Source organism: Osmerus eperlanus, chromosome 21 (genome assembly GCF_963692335.1).
Source record: "Osmerus eperlanus chromosome 21, fOsmEpe2.1, whole genome shotgun sequence".
Taxonomy (NCBI): domain Eukaryota; kingdom Metazoa; phylum Chordata; class Actinopteri; order Osmeriformes; family Osmeridae; genus Osmerus; species Osmerus eperlanus.
Window position 1 is genome coordinate 13110472 of NC_085038.1, and position 20888 is coordinate 13131359.

General features: G+C 41.1%; 1 protein-coding gene across 1 annotated transcript in view; it reads right to left on the reverse strand.

The window, feature by feature from the left end:
* Window positions 1-2027: 2027 nt before the first annotated feature.
* Window positions 2028-20888, reverse strand: part of gpn1 (GPN-loop GTPase 1) — a 29789-nt gene continuing 10928 nt past the window's right edge. The window contains exons 5-13 of the mRNA XM_062446421.1: window positions 15621-15699; window positions 15292-15386; window positions 14177-14222; window positions 13903-14049; window positions 11862-11944; window positions 11709-11748; window positions 11523-11613; window positions 11332-11436; window positions 2028-2628 (exon numbers count right to left, since the gene is read on the reverse strand). Of these exons, the coding sequence (XP_062302405.1) occupies window positions 2537-2628; window positions 11332-11436; window positions 11523-11613; window positions 11709-11748; window positions 11862-11944; window positions 13903-14049; window positions 14177-14222; window positions 15292-15386; window positions 15621-15699 (778 nt within the window). The 3' untranslated portion in view covers window positions 2028-2536. The remainder of the gene's footprint in view (window positions 2629-11331; window positions 11437-11522; window positions 11614-11708; window positions 11749-11861; window positions 11945-13902; window positions 14050-14176; window positions 14223-15291; window positions 15387-15620; window positions 15700-20888) is intronic.

Sequence of the window (20888 nt, forward strand, 5' to 3'; positions counted from 1 at the left end):
GACACCATGTTATGGCTTTATGTGCCGTAGACTATTGTAGTGCTACTATTTGTGGGTTGCTAACTTAATCACTGTTTATCACATATATACACGGAGACGAGGACGCAGTACAAGTCAGTTCTTTACTGGCGGCCAATCACAACTAGACCAAAACAGTCAATCCCCGAACCCAGTAGTATTGACAGTCCAACACACAGCCCGCAGGCAAATTATATTGCGCGAGAAGCCATCGATGCAGCCATAATTTCATATTCAATTTGTCTATGAGTCTATGTGCCACACAAAGTTAGGTCCTTGAGCAGAATACTGCCTCCTTCTGAAACGTCTGGTCTGGCGAGCTTGGGAGCTGATGGGGTCCATTAGAGAGAGGAGGATCCTGACGTCTTCTTTTCTTATAGATACCTTGTTGTATACACTTTGTATACATCCACCGGTAACCGTGATCCTTTCCAGGGCCTTTCAGTTGGTCAACAATGAAATCTATACCGGCGTCCAAGTCGAACCTTTGCCGGTAAAGCATCCGGGCTCTCAATATTCTGTGTAAAAGCCTCTCGGTAATAACCATGAATTAGCATTTCGTGGGCACGATTTCTTCTTTTTTTTCGGATGTCAGGTCTGGGGCTCCGTAATAAAGTGTTGAATATTGATATTATCTGTTTCTCACCTTGTTAAGACATTGTTATTGTGAGAAATCATAAACGTGATCAGTCTTCACATAGATGAGTATCATTAATCATTAATAATAATATATAACTAAAGCTAAACTGAGCACATTTGTTATTTCAGAAGTGTATCAAACTGGTAGTCCTTCATATGACTCAGTACCCATGAAGTAGCTCTCAGTTTCAAAAAGGTTTGTGACCCCTGCTCCAGACCATCCAGTTCTTGACCAACAACATAGCTGGCCATCCACCATCCCCTTCTCCCCCTTGCTGTCTGTATGTTATATCCACCAGGGGGATTATATCTCTATTGCTCCCTGCCTCATTTGTCATGTATGCATGCGTAGCATCGAGGAGGCAGGGAGTGCTTCCCTTAGATTATCCACTCAAACCTATGTCCATGTCATGGTATCAATAAATGCTCAAATCTAATACGTGATTGTCTTAACTGGACTGAAGTAGCCTTCTGCACATGTCAAAGGACCTTAGTGTTAACACTGGACTTAGTGTCCAGTGTTACTGTAAATGGAATGTTTGATTAGTCCCACACTGATATCCTCATCTGCTTTCAGGCCCAAGACTTAAAGATGGATTGGATTTTTGAATATTTAGGCCCACTCTTGGCTTCACTTCTTCCTATGGCTTTTAAACTGTATGGATTTTTATCACCATTTAATGTATGTTCTTCTAGTCGTGTAATAAGTCGGTGTTCTGACATTTTCCTGCCAAACAGCAAATTCCACACTTTATCCTACCCGTTTGTCTGGCGGCATTTGTAGCCCACGGTTGAGAAGAGGAGGCAGAAAAGGGTGACTGGGAGAGGTCTATATGTGAATGCCAGCACAGAGGTGACTCATCAGAGCTGGAACAGCAACATTCACGCTTCTGGCGGTGCCTGTCTCGTCAGTTGCTGAGAAGACCTCGACTTCCAAATTCCTCCTCCCTTGAGCCAGAGGTCATGTGTATGTCTATGTACAGCTGACGACTCAACAGCCCCAAAATATTTCCTCATTCATTGTGGGATGTATTTCTGAACCGTTTGATCAGAAAACTGTAGGCTACATGTTTTCTTCAAGTCTGTGTAAATCCAAGTGTATCGACTTGGATGTAATACAACACAAGAAACACAGAATTGATGAAGAATTATTGTTAGTGCATTCAGACCCACTATATGTAATGAGTGAAAGAAGGATACAGAATGAAGCTGAAGCTCTTTTCAATGAACCCTCCCGCAGAAAGAGAGAGGGTGTGAATGTGGGCAAGCTTGCTTGGATGTGATGACAGAAGGAGAGTAGGACGGTACAATCCTGCTGTCCTCCATTCCCTCCCTCTAGTTCCCATCACATATACACACACACACACACAGAGATTTTGCCACTTTATTCTGCTTTGTGAATTTGGAAGCCATGCAAGCCTTTTTACAAATGAAGCCTTTTCAATGAAAAACAAAAGGAACACAATTATTCAGTTCTACATAATATAAAAATAGATATTTCTTGAACACATTTACCCTAATTAAAAAGCAAAAACAAGCACATTCCATCATTGTTCTGCCATTCAGTCCTACAAGTTAGTAGTATCCCTGACATCAACCTCTTTTAAGAGCTTCTGGCTGACAAAGGAAGCTTCTTTTTTTAATGGTAGATTGTTAGTCTCTACTTTCTGTCCTTCAGTTAAGGGATGCATTTCAATAATTTAACAGTTTATCTTCCGTGTGCATCCCATATATATGACAACTCTTCTGTGACTGGCCCAGGGGACAGATAATCTGTTTTGCCACGCCATCTCCTTGTTGCCTCTGAGTTATCTGAAGAGGAAGAAGTAGTCCTGGGGGCCATGGGACAGTGGTTAAAAGGCAGGTGCTTCTGTATAGGTCACTGCGACTTCCTGTTCCGGACTTGCACCACTTCCTTCCTTTCCTTGAGGAAGTTCCCAAAGGCTGGCTCTTCTTTGCTCTCTTCAATCACTAGAAGTGAATCACGGGAAAAGGAAGGGAATGAACTTAGGACTACAAACGTACCACAAGCAATTAACCAATCAACAACAGGCAATTCAATCAACTTATTACAGTGCAGGTCAACATTATTGGCAAACTAGAGTAAATTGTACATCTTCAGTATATGTTCTATATATCAGACATATTAGATTGATCATATACATCATCAGTGACGGCTGGTAGTGATATTGGGTGGGTGGGCTAAAAAAAGTGTAGGCTATTCATTCATCAATAGTTCACGCTGCAGCAAATGCAGAACTACATCCAAGATACGAAGTTGCAACAACCAAATGATATGGTCTACCTTGTTATAGTAAGTGCTCTACAACAATAAGCTACTATAGATAGAGCTAAATAACCACAAGAATAGCCTGATTAATTCTACTTCAACCAGGCTGCAGCCGACACGACAGCAGGCAACACATGTCCAATCAATAAGTTTGTCAAAATCTTGATATTGATTTGGGGACAATGACAAGCCGTGTCTCCTCCAAAAAGCAAGCACTGGAAACAGAAAAGCGCATTTTTAGCTACACTTGCCCTTAGCTAGTCCTTTCTTTCCTACCAACTTGTGTGTCAATGTGTCATTTTTAGATATTTTAACCTTTGGACGGTGTGTCCCACCCCACGTTTGTTTACCTCTTCTTTCTACCTCTTTTTCGAAAGAAAACGAATGACAAAGTAAACTAGAGAGGGTACAATTTCTGGGGAAATTGTAGGGTGTGCTCGCTTGCGTCGGTTGCAGGTAGGGTTGCCACCCGTCCCGTATAATACGGGACTGTCCCGTATTAAACAATACAATTTACCGTCCCGTACTGAGTCAATACGGGACGCAATATGTCCCGTATTTTCGTGCTAAACCTACTCTAATGCTTACGTTACGTTTTCACATGCTCCTACATGAGAAATAATATAATAAAACCAAGAGTTTCACGAGACATGGTAACAATGACGTTGAGTGACAGTGACTGCCTGTCATTCTGATATGTCTGTCTCGTGAAACTCTTGAATATCAGAATGACAGGCAGTCAAGCAATGTCATTGTTACCATGGTTACGTAGACTCGGACGCAGGGCTTTTAAAAATGTCGGCTAATAACCCTACCTTTGGCCCATGTCCACCTGTCAAAGCGAAAGAGGCTTTCAAAATATAGAAGTGAATGGCAGACGGAGAACGAGTGGGTGAGTTCCGTCATGGGAAACAAATTCAAGGCAAACTGTAAAGTTTGCCACAGGATATTTTCTGTCGCCCATGGTGGCCTGTCAGATCTGAAACAGCACTCAGAAGGGGACTATCACGTCAGGGAAGTTACAAACCCAGTATGATGAATTAGATAACTAGCTAACCATTAATTCCAACAGTATGCAACACAGTATTTTTAAAACTCAATGTGGCATATAGCTACTAAGAACACTTAATACATAACATTTAACTTACTGATTGGATGCATGCAAACATTTAACTAAACTGACACATTTGAATACGGTAAACCAAAATAAGAAGTCCCACGTGTAGCACGGTCGATGATGATTGTAATGACTTGGCATTCTAATAATCAAGTTCCTGCCTCGATCTCTTAAAGGAGCCCTGCTCTTTTAACAGTTGTTCTGATCGGCTTGACAGCAAAAAATATTCTGAACTTAATGCATTTATCTTCACAACTAATTGTATTGTTAATTTAATTTCACAAATAAATTAAATATCCATCATAGTGGTCTTTGGTGGTCTACCAGGTAATTTGCTATTTCTGAGTTTATCAATGGTTTCTTGCTTCTTCCAAACTAAATAGTTAATTTTGACAGACCAAACATATTGCACATGTCCAGGATCTGATGTTTTAATCCTTAAAGCCCCCACAAAAAATAAAATAAATACTTTACTGTGATTCATATTTTGTTCAACAGTAGACTTCCAGTATAGGATTCAGTATAGGATTGTGAAAGAAAACTCTTCAAACTGCACAGATGCCAGTTTAGTTATGTTTAGTCATAACTAAACTGGGGGTCAGATGGCTGAGCGGTTAGGGCGTTGGGATATTAATCAGAAGGTCGTTGGTTCGATTCCAGGCCGTGCAAATTGACGTTATGTCAAAGAACTTCACCCTACTTACTCGGGGGGAATGTCCCTGTACTTACTGTAAGTCACTCTGGATAAGATCTGCTAAATGTAAATGTAGCCACTGCCAAGGTGTCCCTTATTTGACCACATTGGAGGTGGCAACCCTAGTTGCAGGTGGGTCCGTCCCCTTAAGTTTTTCCCATCTAGTGATATTTTCAAGCATTTAGCCTACTCAAGAACCCCCTTTGAAACAAGCGAACCCCCTTTGAAACAAGCTACTGTAACAACGTTGTCACCGGCAGTATTTCCGATGGAATCGCGATTCAAACAGTACCATCTGCTAACTGAAAATATGCCCCCAAAAACGTAAATAAGCTTTACATCTATTTAGAGAGAAATGGCTAATTCAAAAGAAGTTTGCTACGAGCAAGCTAGTTGCAGTGGCTAGCCAAACTTCACTGAGTGAGGGGATTGTTTGAAAGCGCCGGAAATGAGAACGTTTGTTTTGACAAAGTTTAGGCTGTGGCACTGAAGCCAGCGACGCACCACACAAGCTTGAGTTTAAACTTTACATTCTTTAATGTGACATTACTTACTGTACATGCAAGTCTTGATTTGCTTAAATGTACATGTATGATGCTGCTAGTAGTAGTACACCACGGCACGATACGATACTCGCTGTGCAACATCACATCAATCCATGTGTCGTTGCTAACGTGTGCTGACGTAGCTAGCACTGATTACCCTGATTGCCACAAAAACGTTGTAACCCCCTAAACCGTGCAACTGAACGTAAATAAAAATACAAGCAACGCAATCGAGACCAAGACGAACATTTTGACACAGGCGTTGTCTATGTAGTCCAAATATTGACTGATCCTTAGGGGGGCGAAAATAAACAATAACTAGAGAGGGTACAATTTCTGGGGAAATTGTAGGGTGTGCTTGCTTGCGTCGGTTGCACAGGGGTCCGTTTTTGAATGACATTTTTTTTTTGCTGCTCATTTACAACTGAAAATACGAGTGAAGTGTAGAATGAAATAGATGTCTTCTCATTTCCCCTGCAAGAGGCAGCCTCATCGTTGAATCAAAACGAATACATTTGGCAGACCGGTGTAAAAATTGACCTAATCTCTATGACTTAAACGTCATTTTAAGTTTTTCCCTTCTCATGATATTTTCAGGCATTTAGCCTACTCATTGCATTCATTCATTAATAAAGAACCCCCTTTGAAGAATTATTCTACGACGTTACCCGGCAGTAGAAGATGGAATCGCGATTCAAACAGTACCATCTGCTAACTGAAAATATGCCCCCCAAAACGTAAATAAGCTTGACATTTATTTAGTGGAAAATCGCTCATTCATAAAAAGCTCACTGGTAGCGATCATTGTCAGTAACAACGCAAAATGCGATATAGCCCTGTGTGGAGAAGCTGCCCCGGTAAATTGTACTACTACGGTACAGTACTAGACTACTGCTGTGTTCGTCTTGGTAGCGATTGCGTTGGTTGAATTGGATTTAACGTTCCGTTGTACGGTTTAAGCTGAAATTAATTATTTTCATGAACAGATTGACAACGTTTAGGCTGTGGCAATGAAGTTCAGGTTAGTAGTTAGATAGACTTTTGATTTAAGTAAGGGGAGTGCCGATTGACTTCCTAAACAGCTGTGTAGTGTAGATGTTTTTGTAGTGTGTCTCGGGTAAGCTACAGCGTTGCAGTGAGCTACACTGGTTTGAAACCACAGGTAATGGTAATTTCACCAACAAATCGTTTACTAATGTCAGAATAAATCCTACAACGAAAATGTATATGTGAGGAATGTTTATTTTAACGATTGAAAACAGATAACGCTACATCATAGACCACTGTGTTGCCCGGGCAACACAGGCTAATGTCATGATGCTAATACTTCAGTGAAATAGTAGACTACTGTTTCCGAAAGTAGATGTACTTCCTTAATAATATCAGCTTATACTGTACATTACACATCACAATTGTGTGTCATATCACAAAGTAAAATGAGTAAATAGTTATCACCCTGGCCTCTTTGCTTGTGGCGTTTCTGCAGCTGCCTTGCAGTAAAGCTATAGTTAGCCTAGCTATCCCCCAAGTTAACAGATGCGAAACGAATGTTCTGCCAAAGGTAGTCACGCGTGTTTTCGTGACGTTAGTGACGTAAGTAACGTCAGTGACTGTGGCTAGCAACTTAGCCACCGTTAGCTTCACTTTTCGCCACAAAAACTTAACTTGAGCCTAAACCATGCAACGGAACGTAAATTCCAATAGAAGCAACTCAATCGCTACCAAGACGAAACTTTTGACACCTACGTTGTCTATGTAGGCCAAATATTGACTGAGTTTTAGGGGGGCAAAAAAATAATAATAATAATATATATGTGAGAGAACAAAGGTTGTGCCCTTGCCGAAGGCAAAGCACACCCAATAATAATATATATATGTGAGAGAACAATGGTTGTGCTCGCCGAAGGCGTGAGCACACCCAATGATCCACCTGATCCAAAATTATGCCAACACCAGCCATCTCAACAATAATGTCCATCACTCCATCCCACACAGTGGCCACTAGCACCTGATGTCCGCTGTCATTGGTCAAAAAAGTAAACGGCCTCTGAGGACGTGCCAGACAAATCGACAAAACACCGGTTCAAAGCCTTGGTGAGCACTGATATTTTGTCACAACTAAGTCAAATATTATACCAATGACATTCCAGTTCTTCTTTTCAAACTCATTAGAATTTTTAAAGAGAATGTAAAAACGTGTCATTGCTATTTTTACCCTTTTCCCTCCCCTTTTCTGTATATAGGAAATATACTATTTTCCTGTACATATACCTAAAGCTGTTTAATTGCACAAGAGATAACGTACATAACTTACAAGACATTCGAAGGTGCCAATGTGACGGGTATGTAACAGACGTAGCCACGCTCCGTCACGACAAGGTATCGTTCGCCAATCGCGGTATTCGAACGCTCGACCTCCGACTTGCCAAACGCGACCACTACCAACTACGCCAAAGAAAAGCTAGCTCTTCGTTGATGCGGGTGGCCTGCTACATACCTGAGGAGTGAGTTTCACGGTTTTCACACCGTTACACTCACCCCTCTGACACTCACTCCGGCAATTACCGTATTTTACAGAAAATAAGCCGCATCGTGTACAAGCCGCACCCCCCCAGAATGAGCACTTTGCATTTGTAAATTTGAGTATAAGCCGCACCGGAATACAAGCCGCACTTTATAAGCAAACAACGTTGCCGTTGCGCGGACCAATGCTGACAAATGATTACTTGCACATTCATGCTATAGCTGCGGACAGCTTGGATAGCGATCTAACTAGACAACATTCCCAATCAGGGTGAACACTCAAATTATCTAAATTATAGACCATAGCATTACACATATCAAAACAGAACGAACACAACAATAGAACTCCAAACAATGCTTATTTAACTAAGCTAATGCCCTTAATTTAGTAGCTTTTCATCTTGCCGTAGGGCATTCTGGGTAAATGGTAAATGGACTGCATTTATATAGCGCTTTTCTACCTTAGCGGCACTCAAAGCGCTTTACAATGTTTGCCTCTCATTCACCCATTCATACTCTCACTCACACATACCGACGGCAGCGAGCTACCATGCAAGGCGCCGGCCTGCCAATCGGGAGCAACTTGGGGTTCAGAGTCTTGCTCAAGGATACTTCGGCACATGACCTAGGAGGAGTCGGGGATCGAACCGCCAACCTTGCGATTAACAGACAACCCTCTCTACCCCCTGAGCCACAGCCGCCCCAAGAGGGTAAAGGGTACCAAGAGCAATGCACGAGTATAGGCGATCTTACAGCATTGTGTAACTGATACACACTTCGGTTGTGGATACTATGTACAGAAATAAAGCCAAGTCACTCATTTAGTGGCAGAATCCATTGTTAAGTCTACAAAATTATTTTAGATATATTATAAGTTTAGCTAGCTTGCAAATCCTGAGGATAGCCTACTGTAGCAAACCTTTCTATGTGACAACGGACAAGAGTGTTTTGTCCCTCGGGAGTTGCCGTAGGCTTGATGCTGAAAGCATTACGTGAAATCAATGAGGGCTGTTCGAATGGCGATGTCAAGAAGAGCAGTGGTAAAATACAAGTTATGAAAAGAGATCGCGTCCGTGTCTTATTGTCCACACGATCATATACAATTATATCTAAAACGAGCTTACAAAGAGCTCGGTTAGACTACCAAAGTTGAATTAGTAATTTTGTTAGCGATGCTAGCGTTATTTTGCTAGCTAGCCTAGCCAATAACATTTCACTGGGTCTTGCAGCTGTTTGATTAACTGAAATGTTATGTTCTACTAGCCATTTGCCTACTTTAGCAAGTCACTGTATTTCCAAGCCCTGATAGTGTAACTGAGACAACACAGTAAATAATTCCTCTTTCAAGTAATAAGCCCCCGTTCAAGTGTTGAGCATAAAATTAGCTGCACGGTCTGTAGAGATCTTGAGACGAAGACACTTTTTTGTTCTAAAACCGGACTGTAAGCCGCACAAGCACAAGAAAACTGTAAAATCGGAGTACAAGCTGCGGCTTATTTTCGGTAAAATACGGTAGCTGACGATAACCTAGTGAATCCGGGGCACGGCACCAATGTGACGGGTATGTAACAGACGTAGCCACGCTCCGTCACGACAAGGTATCTTTCGCCACTCACGGGATTCGAACGCTCGACATCCGACTTGCCAAGTGCGACCACTACCAACTACGCCAAAGAAAAGCTAGCTCTTCGTTGATGCGGGTGGCCTGCTACATACCTGAGGAGTGAGTTTCACGGTTTTCACACTGTTACACCAATTAATTTGACCCAAACTATATACAGTTAGGTCCATAAATATTTGGACATTGACACAATTTATCATTTTGGCTCTGTATACCACCACAATGGATTTGAAATGAAACAATCAAGATGTGCTTTAAGTGCAGACTTTCAGCTTTAATTTCAGGGTATTTACATCCAAATCAGGTGAACGGTGTAGGAATTACAACACATTTTATGTGTGCCCCCCCCCCTTTTTAAGGGACCAAAAATAATTGGACAAACTAACATAATCATAAATCTAATTGTCACTTTTAATACTTGGTTGCAAATCCTTTGCAGTCAATGACAGCCTGAAGTCTGGAACCCATAGACATCACCAGACGCTGGGTTTCGTCCCTGGTGATGCTCTGCCAGGCCTCTACTGCAACTGTCTTCAGTTCCTGCTTGTTCTTGGGGCATTTTCCCTTCAGTTTTGTCTTTAGCAAGTGAAATGCATGCTCAATTGGATTTAGGTCAGGTGATTGACTTGGCCATTGCAGAACATTCCACTTCTTTGCCTTAAAAAACTCTTTGGTTGCTTTCGCAGTATGCTTCGGGTCATTGTCCATCTGCACTGTGAAGCGCCGTCCTATGAGTTCTGAAGCATTTGGCTGAATCTGAGCAGATAATATTGCCAGAAACACTTCAGAATTCATCCTACTGCTTTTGTCAGCAGTCACATCATCGATAAATACAAGGGAACCAGTTCCATTGGCAGCCATACATGCCCACGCCATAACACTACCTCCACCATGCTTCACTGATGAGGTGGCATGCTTTGGATCATGAGCAGTTCTTTCCCTTCTCCATACTCTTCTCTTGCCATCATTCAGGTACAAGTTGATCTTGGTGTCATCTGTCCATAGGATGTTGTTCCAGAACTGTACAGGGTCTTTTAGATGTTTTTTGGCAAACTCTAATCTGGTCTTCCTGTTTTTGAGACTCACCAATGGTTTACATCTTGTGGTGAACCCTCTGTATTTACTCTGGTGAAGTCTTCTCTTAATTTTTGACTTTGACACAGATACGCCTACCTCCTGGAGAGGGTTCTTGATCTGGCCAACTGTTGTGAAGGGGTTTTTCTTCACCAGGGAAAGAATTCTTCTGTCATCCACCACAGTTGTTTTCCGTGGTCTTTTGGTGTTGCTGAGCTCACCAGTGCGTTCTTTCTTTTTAAGAATGTACCAAACAGTTGATTTGGCCACACCTAATGTTTTTGCTATCTCTCTGATAGGTTTGTTTTGATTTTTCAGCCTAACGATGGCTTGCTTCACTGATGGTGACAGCTCTTTGGACTTCATATTGAGAGTTGACAGCAACAGATTCCAAACACAAATACCATACTTGAAATGAACTCTAGACCTTTTATCTGCTCCTTGTCAATGAAATAACGAACTCCCATGAGGGAATAACATACACCTGGCCATGGAACAGCTGAGCAGCCAATTGTCCAATTACTTTTGGTCCCTTAAAAAGGGGGGGGCCACATATAAAATGTGTTGTAATTCCTACACCGTTCACCTGATTTGGATGTAAATACCCTGAAATTAAAGCTGAAAGTCTGCACTTAAAGCACATCTTGATTGTTTCATTTAAAATCCATTGTGGTGGTATACAGAGCCAAAATGATGAAAATTGTGTCAATGTCCAAATATTTATGGACCTAACTGTATAACCCGAATCCGTATATAATTGTGATAATCAGCCAATTTCAATGTTGCTTTTACACATAATTTTTCTCTCACCCGCGTGATCAATGTCATCTGTGTCACTGTCCACTTCCTCCTCTACATCATCAGGGTTACCCCGCATGAAAATTAAATCACTGGGGCCTGCCACGTAGGCGCTGCCTGGGGAGGAAGAGACAAAAAAAACGTAAACACGTGAACAGACACATTTCAACAAGACTCATGAGCGTGCACACACACACACACACCTGTCTGAGGTATGGTCTGTATGGAGACTGCTCCCATATCTTTCTGTAGTTTCTCCAACTGTTCCTGCTGCTTCCTGGTCTGAGCATTAGTCTGAAACAAAACACAAATGATTATACAGACACGATTAACAAGATTAAAACACACACAACAACAGTAAAAGTATTGCACTGCGTGAAGACACTTACCAACTCTTTATGAAGCCTATCATATTCTGGCCGATATTCCCTGTGTAAAATGGAAATGGACTTCAGATCCAAATACGACCACTAAACCCACTACAATCTGTGTGTGTGTGGTGTGTGTGCAGTATGCCAGCGTGAGAGCATTGTCCTACTCACGTCTCGTACTCCTTTGCTGCATCTGTCACCTGCACAAAGAGTTCATCCAATCCACTACCTGTGACCGCAGACACGCCCACAACCTTTGAATGGAAGACACACAGGGCAAATCAGAACTGAGCAGTATGATGTCCTACCACGGAGGAAGGCTACCTGAGTACAACGGTACTTAGGAATGATTTGCTGGACCTGATGTTATCTTCCTCCAGGAACACAATGGCTCTTATTGAGGGACTTGTTGCTCTTGTTGGTTAGTTGTAACTGATTTAACTTCTTGTACTCGCTGTGAATTATATTACTGAGTGTGCTCATGCCTTTGGCGAGCACAACCATTGTTCTCTCTCATATATATTATTGGGTGTGCTCAAGCCTTTGGCGAGAGCACAACCATTGTTCTCATATATATTTTTTCTTATTTATTTTCCCACCCCTAAGGATCCGTCAATATTTGGACTACATAGACAATGCCGGTGTCAAAAGATTCGTCTTGGTCCCGATTGCTCTGCTTGTATTTTTATTTACATTCCGTTGCACGGTTTAGGAGGTTACAACGTTTTTGTGGCAAAAAGTGCCTTTTCTGCACAAAGGGAACTCAGTGCTAGCCTACGTCACAACGTCAGCACATTTTAACAACGCATAAATACGACATGCATAGATGTGCTAGTAAGACTATTGCACATAACAGCGTATCTTATCGTGCCGTGGTGCACTAGCAGCATCATACATTTAAGCAATTCAAGACTTGCATGTACAGTAAGTAATGTCACATTAAATAATGTATTTAAACTCAAGCTTGTGTGGTGTGTCGCTGTCTTCAATGCGACAACCTAAACTTTGTCAAAAGAAAGGTTTTTCTTTTCCGGTGCATTCAAACAATCCCCTCAGTGAAGTTTGCCTAGCAACAGAAGCTAGGCCAGCCTGCTCGTAGCACAATTTACCGAGGTCAGCTTCTCCACGCAAAATGAGACCAATAGGTCGCATTTGGCATTGTTACTGACAATGATCGCTTCAAGCAAACTTCTTTTGAATTAGCCATTTCCCCCTAAATAAATGTCAAGCTTATTTACGTTTTTGGGGGCATATTTTCAGTTAGAAAATGGTACTGTTTGAATCGCGATTCCATCTGAAATACTGCCGGTGACAACGTTGTTAGAATAGCTTGTTTCAAGGGGGTTCAGCTTGTTTCAAAGTAAAAAAAAAAAATGAATTAATGCAATAGGAGTAGGCTAAATGCTTGAAAATATCACTTGAAGGAAAAACCGAAGGCAACGTTTAAGTCATAGAGGTTAGGACCATTTGGATTGCCCAAGATTTTCATTTGATCCACCTTTTCAACTGAGGCTGCTATAGCTTATCACTATTCCTTCTTGCAGGGGAAATTAGAATACAATCGTTTCATTATACACTTCACTTTTTGTATTTTAAATTGTACATGAGCAGCAACAAATGTATGATTTTAAATCAAAGCAATCTTCATAAATAATAAGTAGGCATTTTTATATAAAATATACAGAAATATCAGTTGTAAAAATTACAGTTAATAAACAGCAACCAACGCAAGCAAGCACACCCTACAATTTCCCCAGAAATTGTACCCTCTCTAGTTGTTACTTGCTTTTTCTACAGGTACACTCTTGCACCTTTTGAGGTTCATGTTGTTTAATTTGTAACTTGTATAACTACATGCTCTTATGGTTCTTTCCATTGGCACTTATTTGCTTTTCACAATGTATGCTTCATATTTGGCTACCCGCAATGTTCTCGCTGTTATGATCAGTGACCTATGCACTTTTGTAAAGCTCTCTCTTAAAGCTCTCTCTTGGAAGTCGCTTTGTAAAAAAGCATCTGCAAAATGAATAAATGTTCCTGCACGTGTGTGTGTCATACTGTAAGACAAAAAAACATTTCTTCTTCATTAACAACCAAACCTCAAATGTTCTCTTTATAACCCTTTGTGGCTTTCAACTCCTCCTTCTCTCCCACCCTTTCTCCCCTCCTTCCCCCTTGCACCCCCTCGTCTACCTCCCCAATTCTCTCTCACCCGCAGGTTGGTGTAGAATTCATCAAGTACAAGGCTCATGGATCGGGTCAGATTGCTGACATATGAGGTCTCCTGGTTCAGCGCATCCTGGAACACCTCAAAGTCCTGCATCCACTCCACGGCAAAGCTGTGATCAATTATGTCTGTCTGAAACACAACAACACCAACAGTTATATAGAGCTTAAGATCCTACGTTTGATCCAAGCTGTGGTTGATTAGCTGCGCCTGAAGACTAAATCCAACTTAGTTAAGGGTTGCTGATTCCACTCTTTACCTTGTTCATGGCTACAATGAAGGGAAGCTTGGTCTTGTAGAGAATACTGTGGAAAATAAACAGAAACACAGCATTTTACTCAAATCCCATTTGGTTTAAGTTGTTTTCCCACATACAACAATAGCAGTTAGACCTGGATTAAATACTATACTATAACTTACCATGCTAATTACTATTAGCTAGTGCTGTCAAACGATTAAAATATTTAATCGCGATTAATCGCATTAATGGCAGTTAACTCGCGATTAATCGCACATTTTTATCTATTCTAAATGTCCCTTGATTTATTTTTGTCCAATTCTTTTTTCTCATTTTAATGTTCTTGTCAACATGGAAAAGTGGATCGGATTGCTTGGTGCAAATGTTTTTTTTTTTTTTTGAAAACAACATTGCAATTGCCTGGCTTTGACGAGGGGGTGGAGAATTCGCATCAGCTGTGTGCTTGGCCATCAAGTGGTATTTCAGATTTATTTGGATGTGCTGCGATGATAGCTCAGTTCACAACGACAATGCACAGAGATCACTTTGGTCTTGTCAATGGAACCATTTGGCAACTTTTTAAAAGTAAACTTTCCATTCAGAATCTTATTGGCATCCATTTCAGCGTCTCACGCTCGCCATCCACTCAAAACGTAACATTAGCCTACTACTCTTTAGCCGGCTCGCAAGCCCAAACAAGTGTGTGCGGCGTGCCTGTTGTTTTGTTTCCGGTCTAGCTAGATCCGGTGTGGTGTTGTAGTTTTTCTAACGTCAGTAGTTGTTGCAACACCATGTGAAAAAAAACTACAACGTTTGCTAGGCCAAAAAGAACGTTAATCGCGCAATAAAAAAATTGACGCTGTTAAAACGGGTTTGCGTTAACGCCGCTAATAACGCGTTAAACTGACAGCACTACTATTAGCTAATATACTGTCAAAAGTTTGGGTACCCTTGATTTGACTGACTGCTGTAAAACCATTGGATTAGTACCAAAAGTTCCAGCTTTGGAAAAAGAAAATGAGCCGAGTTTTATTGGCGTCACTCGTAGCACTTATGAGGCTGATCCATTGTGTTCAATGCAGTGGGTGAGACAAATTAAGCTGTCTGATGGCAGTAAACCTGAGTGTGTGACTTACCTGCAGGCATAGAGCATGTTGGACATGAAGGTGACAGGGTTAACGCTGCGAGACGTGTCCATCACGTAGATGACCACACAAGGGAAGGACGAGGCCTGTAGATGGGAAAAATAATATGTCACAACAAGCAGAACAATCTGACACAGCAACACAACAAAGTTGCCAAAATACTGAGCCACAGATACTTTAGGATTGGTGACAATGTTCCTATTAAAGCATTCAATTGAGTTTTAACTTATATTTTAGACATTTTGTAAGCCAAACCTAAGATTTGCTCAAGGGCTATATTACATTCTGTCTTTCATTCACTCTCTCTCACACACACTCACCAAGGCTTCAGTGATGATGGTCCCTGAGGCTGACCAAGTGAACACCTCTATCTGTCCTGGAGTGTCAATCAGAACATACCTGTCACAAGAGTCAATGGTCACCACAGATCCAAACAGGAGGTACAAAGGTCACAGAAAGGACAACATACAAAACTTACGGAGATCATGTACAAGTGTCTAAATCAGGGCTTTGGTTCTGGACAGGCACACTCCTATAGGCTTAGAGTTTTCTCATGAGTTACGCCGTGGATACACCAAGCGCGGAAATTCAGCCTTGCGAATTTTTATTATTTTCCGCGAGGTTTGCGTGGCCCTTTTTACATGGTCTGGTAATAAATCTATGAAATGTAATGAAAATTATTATATATTTTGCTGTAAATAATGAAGGAAGCAATAAATCTGATTATTTCCCAAACCCTCGAGAGCTGTTTCCGTGGAGATTTAACATTTCTAACAATTTTAACGTTGCTTTTCTATTTGAAGATACGACAGTGATAGTAAGTAGATAGATTCAAGTAGTTGACAGTGTTTATAAAATAAATAAACAAAGACACAAAACGGATTCATCTTCAACGCGTCCAGTGTAGCCGGTTAAATAAAAGATCCGCTCCGTGAACGTTCTATTTCCGCACGGCAGAATTTCCGTGGGGCGTTAGGGTGCAAAATTCACACTAAACTACACATTGAAACTTGTTAGTATGATATTAAAGCTCTGTCGATGTTTGGTTGCACCACAGACGTAAGGTTAATCTTAGCTACACTGGCATCATGGGCGGATCTACAGGGGGGCAGCTGCCCCCCCACTCTAGAGCCTTGCCCCCCCAGCTGCCCCCCTAACTTTGGTGATCCAAAAACTGTACTTGTAAAAACAAACCGCTACTATGTCCACAAGCTCCTCAAAACATTGAACTGAACAATACATTAACCGAAAGTGAACAATTACATTTTTTATTTTAAATGTATTCTTAGCCCCCTGCCCCTCGAAGACTTAGCTACGTCCCTGCATCAAATGTGCAGAGCGGCGTTCACACAGTCTGGCTCGCACACAGCGAGTCTGCTGCGGTGCGGTGGCATTGCATCCCGGCAAAGACTGAGCTGCCCCCCGAGCCTCTGAAGGTGAAGTCAGTTTAAACGCACATGTTTAACTTAAAGTTACATTTGTAATGTATGCTAAAGACGATTCAGCATCAGCAAAAACAACGAGTCTATTACGTTAGTCAAATCGCTTCCTCGTGATTAAGAGCACTCTGCCCTATGATTAGTTTTGATTATAGTAAAGACAAGAACAGCTTAATATAAATCTTGTTTGAATCCATAACGTTTAGGCTACTGATGGTCGCTGTTTCGCCGACGTTACAACAGTGCCTGTTGGGAGATCGATCATTTTTATATGACTAGCTAAGCAGTCCTATAAAATCCACTTACTCTCATATCGTTTGTGAAACGTTTTGCTGCAAAGCACAACAACTGTCGCCTTAAAGGGGTGATTGATTGCAAAACCGATTTTACCTTGTCATAGTTGAATAACGACAGTGCGGTGGGTAAAATGAACATACAGTGAACCTCAAAGTCCATTGACACCTCTTTCCTATGCAAATCTCAAAATGACAAAATTTGAATGTAAAACGGTAGCTTTTCAACAAAGCCACCGGACTGACGTCAGTCCGGTGGCCCGCCTTTTTTGGCTCTGGTCTGTATCTTTGTCACGCCCCAAAATTTACATCCAGACCAGCCCACTCACTGGTGTTCTTGCCCAGTCCGAGGTAGCGTAGATCTCCGATGCTAGTTTAGCTGCGCGCTGCTCTGTGTAGGCTACTTCTAAGCAATTACAAAAAATAACCTTTTGAAGTATAACAAGGATATTGAAAATGGACCACGGTCATAAATGCTGTGTTCCAGGCTGTACAGGGAAGCCTAACACTCAGTCTTCCCAAGGAGCCAAAACATTCGACGGGCATGGCTGCTGTTTGTCTATGAGAAGATCCCGGCGAAGTTTGACACAATTATTCATTTGCTCTGAACATTTCTCCCAAGACAGTTTTGACAACCTTGGACAATTTCAAGCAGGATTTGCTAAGAACCTGAAAAGATGTGCTGTTCCGACCGTACTTTCATCGCAACCGCAAGCTGTAAGTAGGCTACAGTATGATTTTGTCGGTAACAGTTATTAGCAATGCTAACGTCTCCTGTATCTAGCATAGGTAGAATGCTAAATACGTTTCTAAACACATCAACATACTTTACTTAGCAAATGACTCTAGCTAGACTAGCTGTAGTCGGCATTAGAAGGGAAGCTTCCGAACAAATAGCAGTCTGGCCTATTGCTAACGCCTGTCTAGATTATCTATTTGAAAGAACTGGAGAAAGGCAGTTGCTAGATACAGGATACGTTAGCATTGCTAATAACTGTTACCGACAAAATCATACTACAGCTTGCGGTTGTGATGAACGTAAGGTCGGAACACACCTCTTTTCAGCAACAGCTTCATAGCAAATCCTGCTTTAGCTACATTGTCCCAGGTTTTCAAAACCGTCCTTGGTGAAATGGTTCGCGCAAATGTGTCGAGGGTCAAACTGCACAGGGATCTTCTATGCTACGGTATAGACAAACATCAGCCATGCCCGTCTAGTCAATGTTAGCTAAACTCTAGCTCATCTGCTTTTTATTAACGCTGATTTGCAAGGAATGCAAGAACAGCTAGATAGCGAAAACACCTAGACTGTAGGCATGTAAACTAGTTTAGCTTGCTAACGCAAGAGCATAGGTAGAATGTGTGATGATTTAGCCTAGTTTATTGGCATTGTTTCATGTTCCTGACTGTTTCATTCAAATAAATAACCCGTGTTATGTAAATCTACAATCTACATGTTTGTCTAGATCTTTGTCAGGTTATTTTTCAGCAAGATGTCTAGAGCTAGTTAACTGAAGCTGAGTTGAATCACGATATAGTTTGGTTGCTATAAGCTGTAACGTTCTACCCACCTAAGTCAATCGAGTTTGCTTCGACAACAGAAGTGGAAACAACTAACGTTATCATTTCAAATGATATCTAGTCAATCTGTTGAAAACAGTGTTGTGTAGACACAATAGATTTATTTGCGCGTTTTTATTTCAAGTCTCCACCTTCGGTGTTTCAGTGAGTGCTGTTGGCCGTGTTGCGTTTTTGCTCCCCAGCTTCACTCGTTGAAAACCAACCAATCAGCGCGCAGCTTATCTAAATATTAATGAGCATACCATAAAAGGAGAAAAGCTAGTGTTTTTTCCCAGGAAAATTTCAGAGGATCTATCAGGGGGCATAGAACAGCACCCGGGCCATTTTCAACCCAACCAATGTTAAATACTCTATTCGGAGACATTAAGGAACAGTGTGAAATACCCCCAAAAAACAGTCAATCACCCCTTTAAGGTTTCCTAAAAAAGATGGGTGATCATGGGTAATTTGTGGACTGTAGGCTAAATATACGTTTTTAATTATAATACTTGAGTATTGTCTGCTGTTTTATACTTGTAGTCCACTGCATCTTGGAGACAATTATTGTATTTTTAATTGGGTGTGCTCAAGCCTTCGGCGAGAGCACAACCTTTGTTCTCTCACATATATATTTATTATTATTATTTATTTTTGCCCCCCTAAATCTTTGTCAATATTTGGCCTACATAGACAACCTAAGTGTCAAAAGTTTCGTCTTGGTAGCGATTGAGTTGCTTGTATTTTTATTTACGTTCCGTTGCATGGTTTAGGCTGAAGTTAAGTTTTTGTGGCGAAAAGTGAAGCTAACGGTGGCTAATTTGCTAGCCACAGTCACTGACGTTACTAACGTCACTACGTCACTAACGTCACGAAAACACGCGTGACTACCTGTAGCAGAACATTCGTTTCGCATATGTTAACTTGGGGGATAGCTAGGCTAACTATAGCTTTACTGCAAGGCAGCTGCAGAAACGCCACAAGCAAAGAGGCCAGGGTGATAACTATTTACTCATTTTACTTTGTGATGTGAAACACAATTGTGAAATGTACAATATTAGCTGATATTATTAAGGAAGTAGGCCCACATCTACTTTCGGAAACGGTAGTCTACTATTTCACTGAAGTATTAGCATCATGACATTAGCCTGTGTTGCCCGGCCAACACATACTACAGTGGTCTATGATGCATCTGTTTTCAATCGTTAAAATAAACATTTCTCACAAATACATTTTCGTTGTAGTATTTATTATGACATTACAAGTAAACGATTTGTTGGTGAAATGATCATTACCTGTGGTTTCAAACCAGTGTTGCTCACTGCAACGCTGTAGCCTACGCGAGACACACTACAAAAACATCTACACAGCTGTAGGAAGTCAAACGGCGAAAGAACATGTTCGGCATTCCCCTTACTTAAATCAAAAGTCTTTCAACAGGTGAAACTATCTGACTACTAACTTAAACTTCATTGCCACAGCCTTAACTTTGTCAATCTGTTCATGAAAATAATGAATTTCAGCCTAAACTGTACAACGGAACATTAAATCGAATTCAACCAACGCAATCGCTACCAAGACGAACACAGCAGTAGTCTAGAACTGTACTGTACAGTAATAGTAGAATTTACCAGGGCAGCTTCTCCACACAGGGCTATATCGCATTTTGCGTTGTTACTGACAATGATCGCTACCAGTGAGCTTTTTATGAATGAGCGATTTTCCACTAAATAAATGTCAAGCTTATTTTGGGGGCATATTCAGTTAGCAGATGGTACTGTTTGAATCGCGATTCCATCTTCTACTGCCGGGTAACGTCGTAGAATAATCTTCAAAAGGTGGTTCTTTATTCATGAATGAATGCAATGAGTAGGCTACATGCCTGAAAATATCACGAGAAGGGAAAAACTTAAAATGACGTTTAAGTCATAGAGATTAGGTCAAATTTTACACCGGTCTGCCAAATTTATTCGTTTTGATTCAACGATGAGGCTGCCTCTTGCAGGGGAAATGAGAAGAAATCTATTTCATTCTACACTTCACTCGTATTTTCAGTTGTAAATGAGCAGCAAAAAAAAAAATGCTTTTAAATCTATTTAATCTTCATAAATAATAAGTATGCATTTTCATATAAAATATACAGAAATCTGTTGTAAAAATGTCGTTCAAAAACGGATCCCTGTGCAACCGACGCAAGCAAGCACACCCTACAATTTCCCCAGAAATTGTACCCTCTCTAGTTATTATTGTGAGAATGCTGTTAAGCATTCTCACTATTGTTTTCCTGTTTCTCTTTATT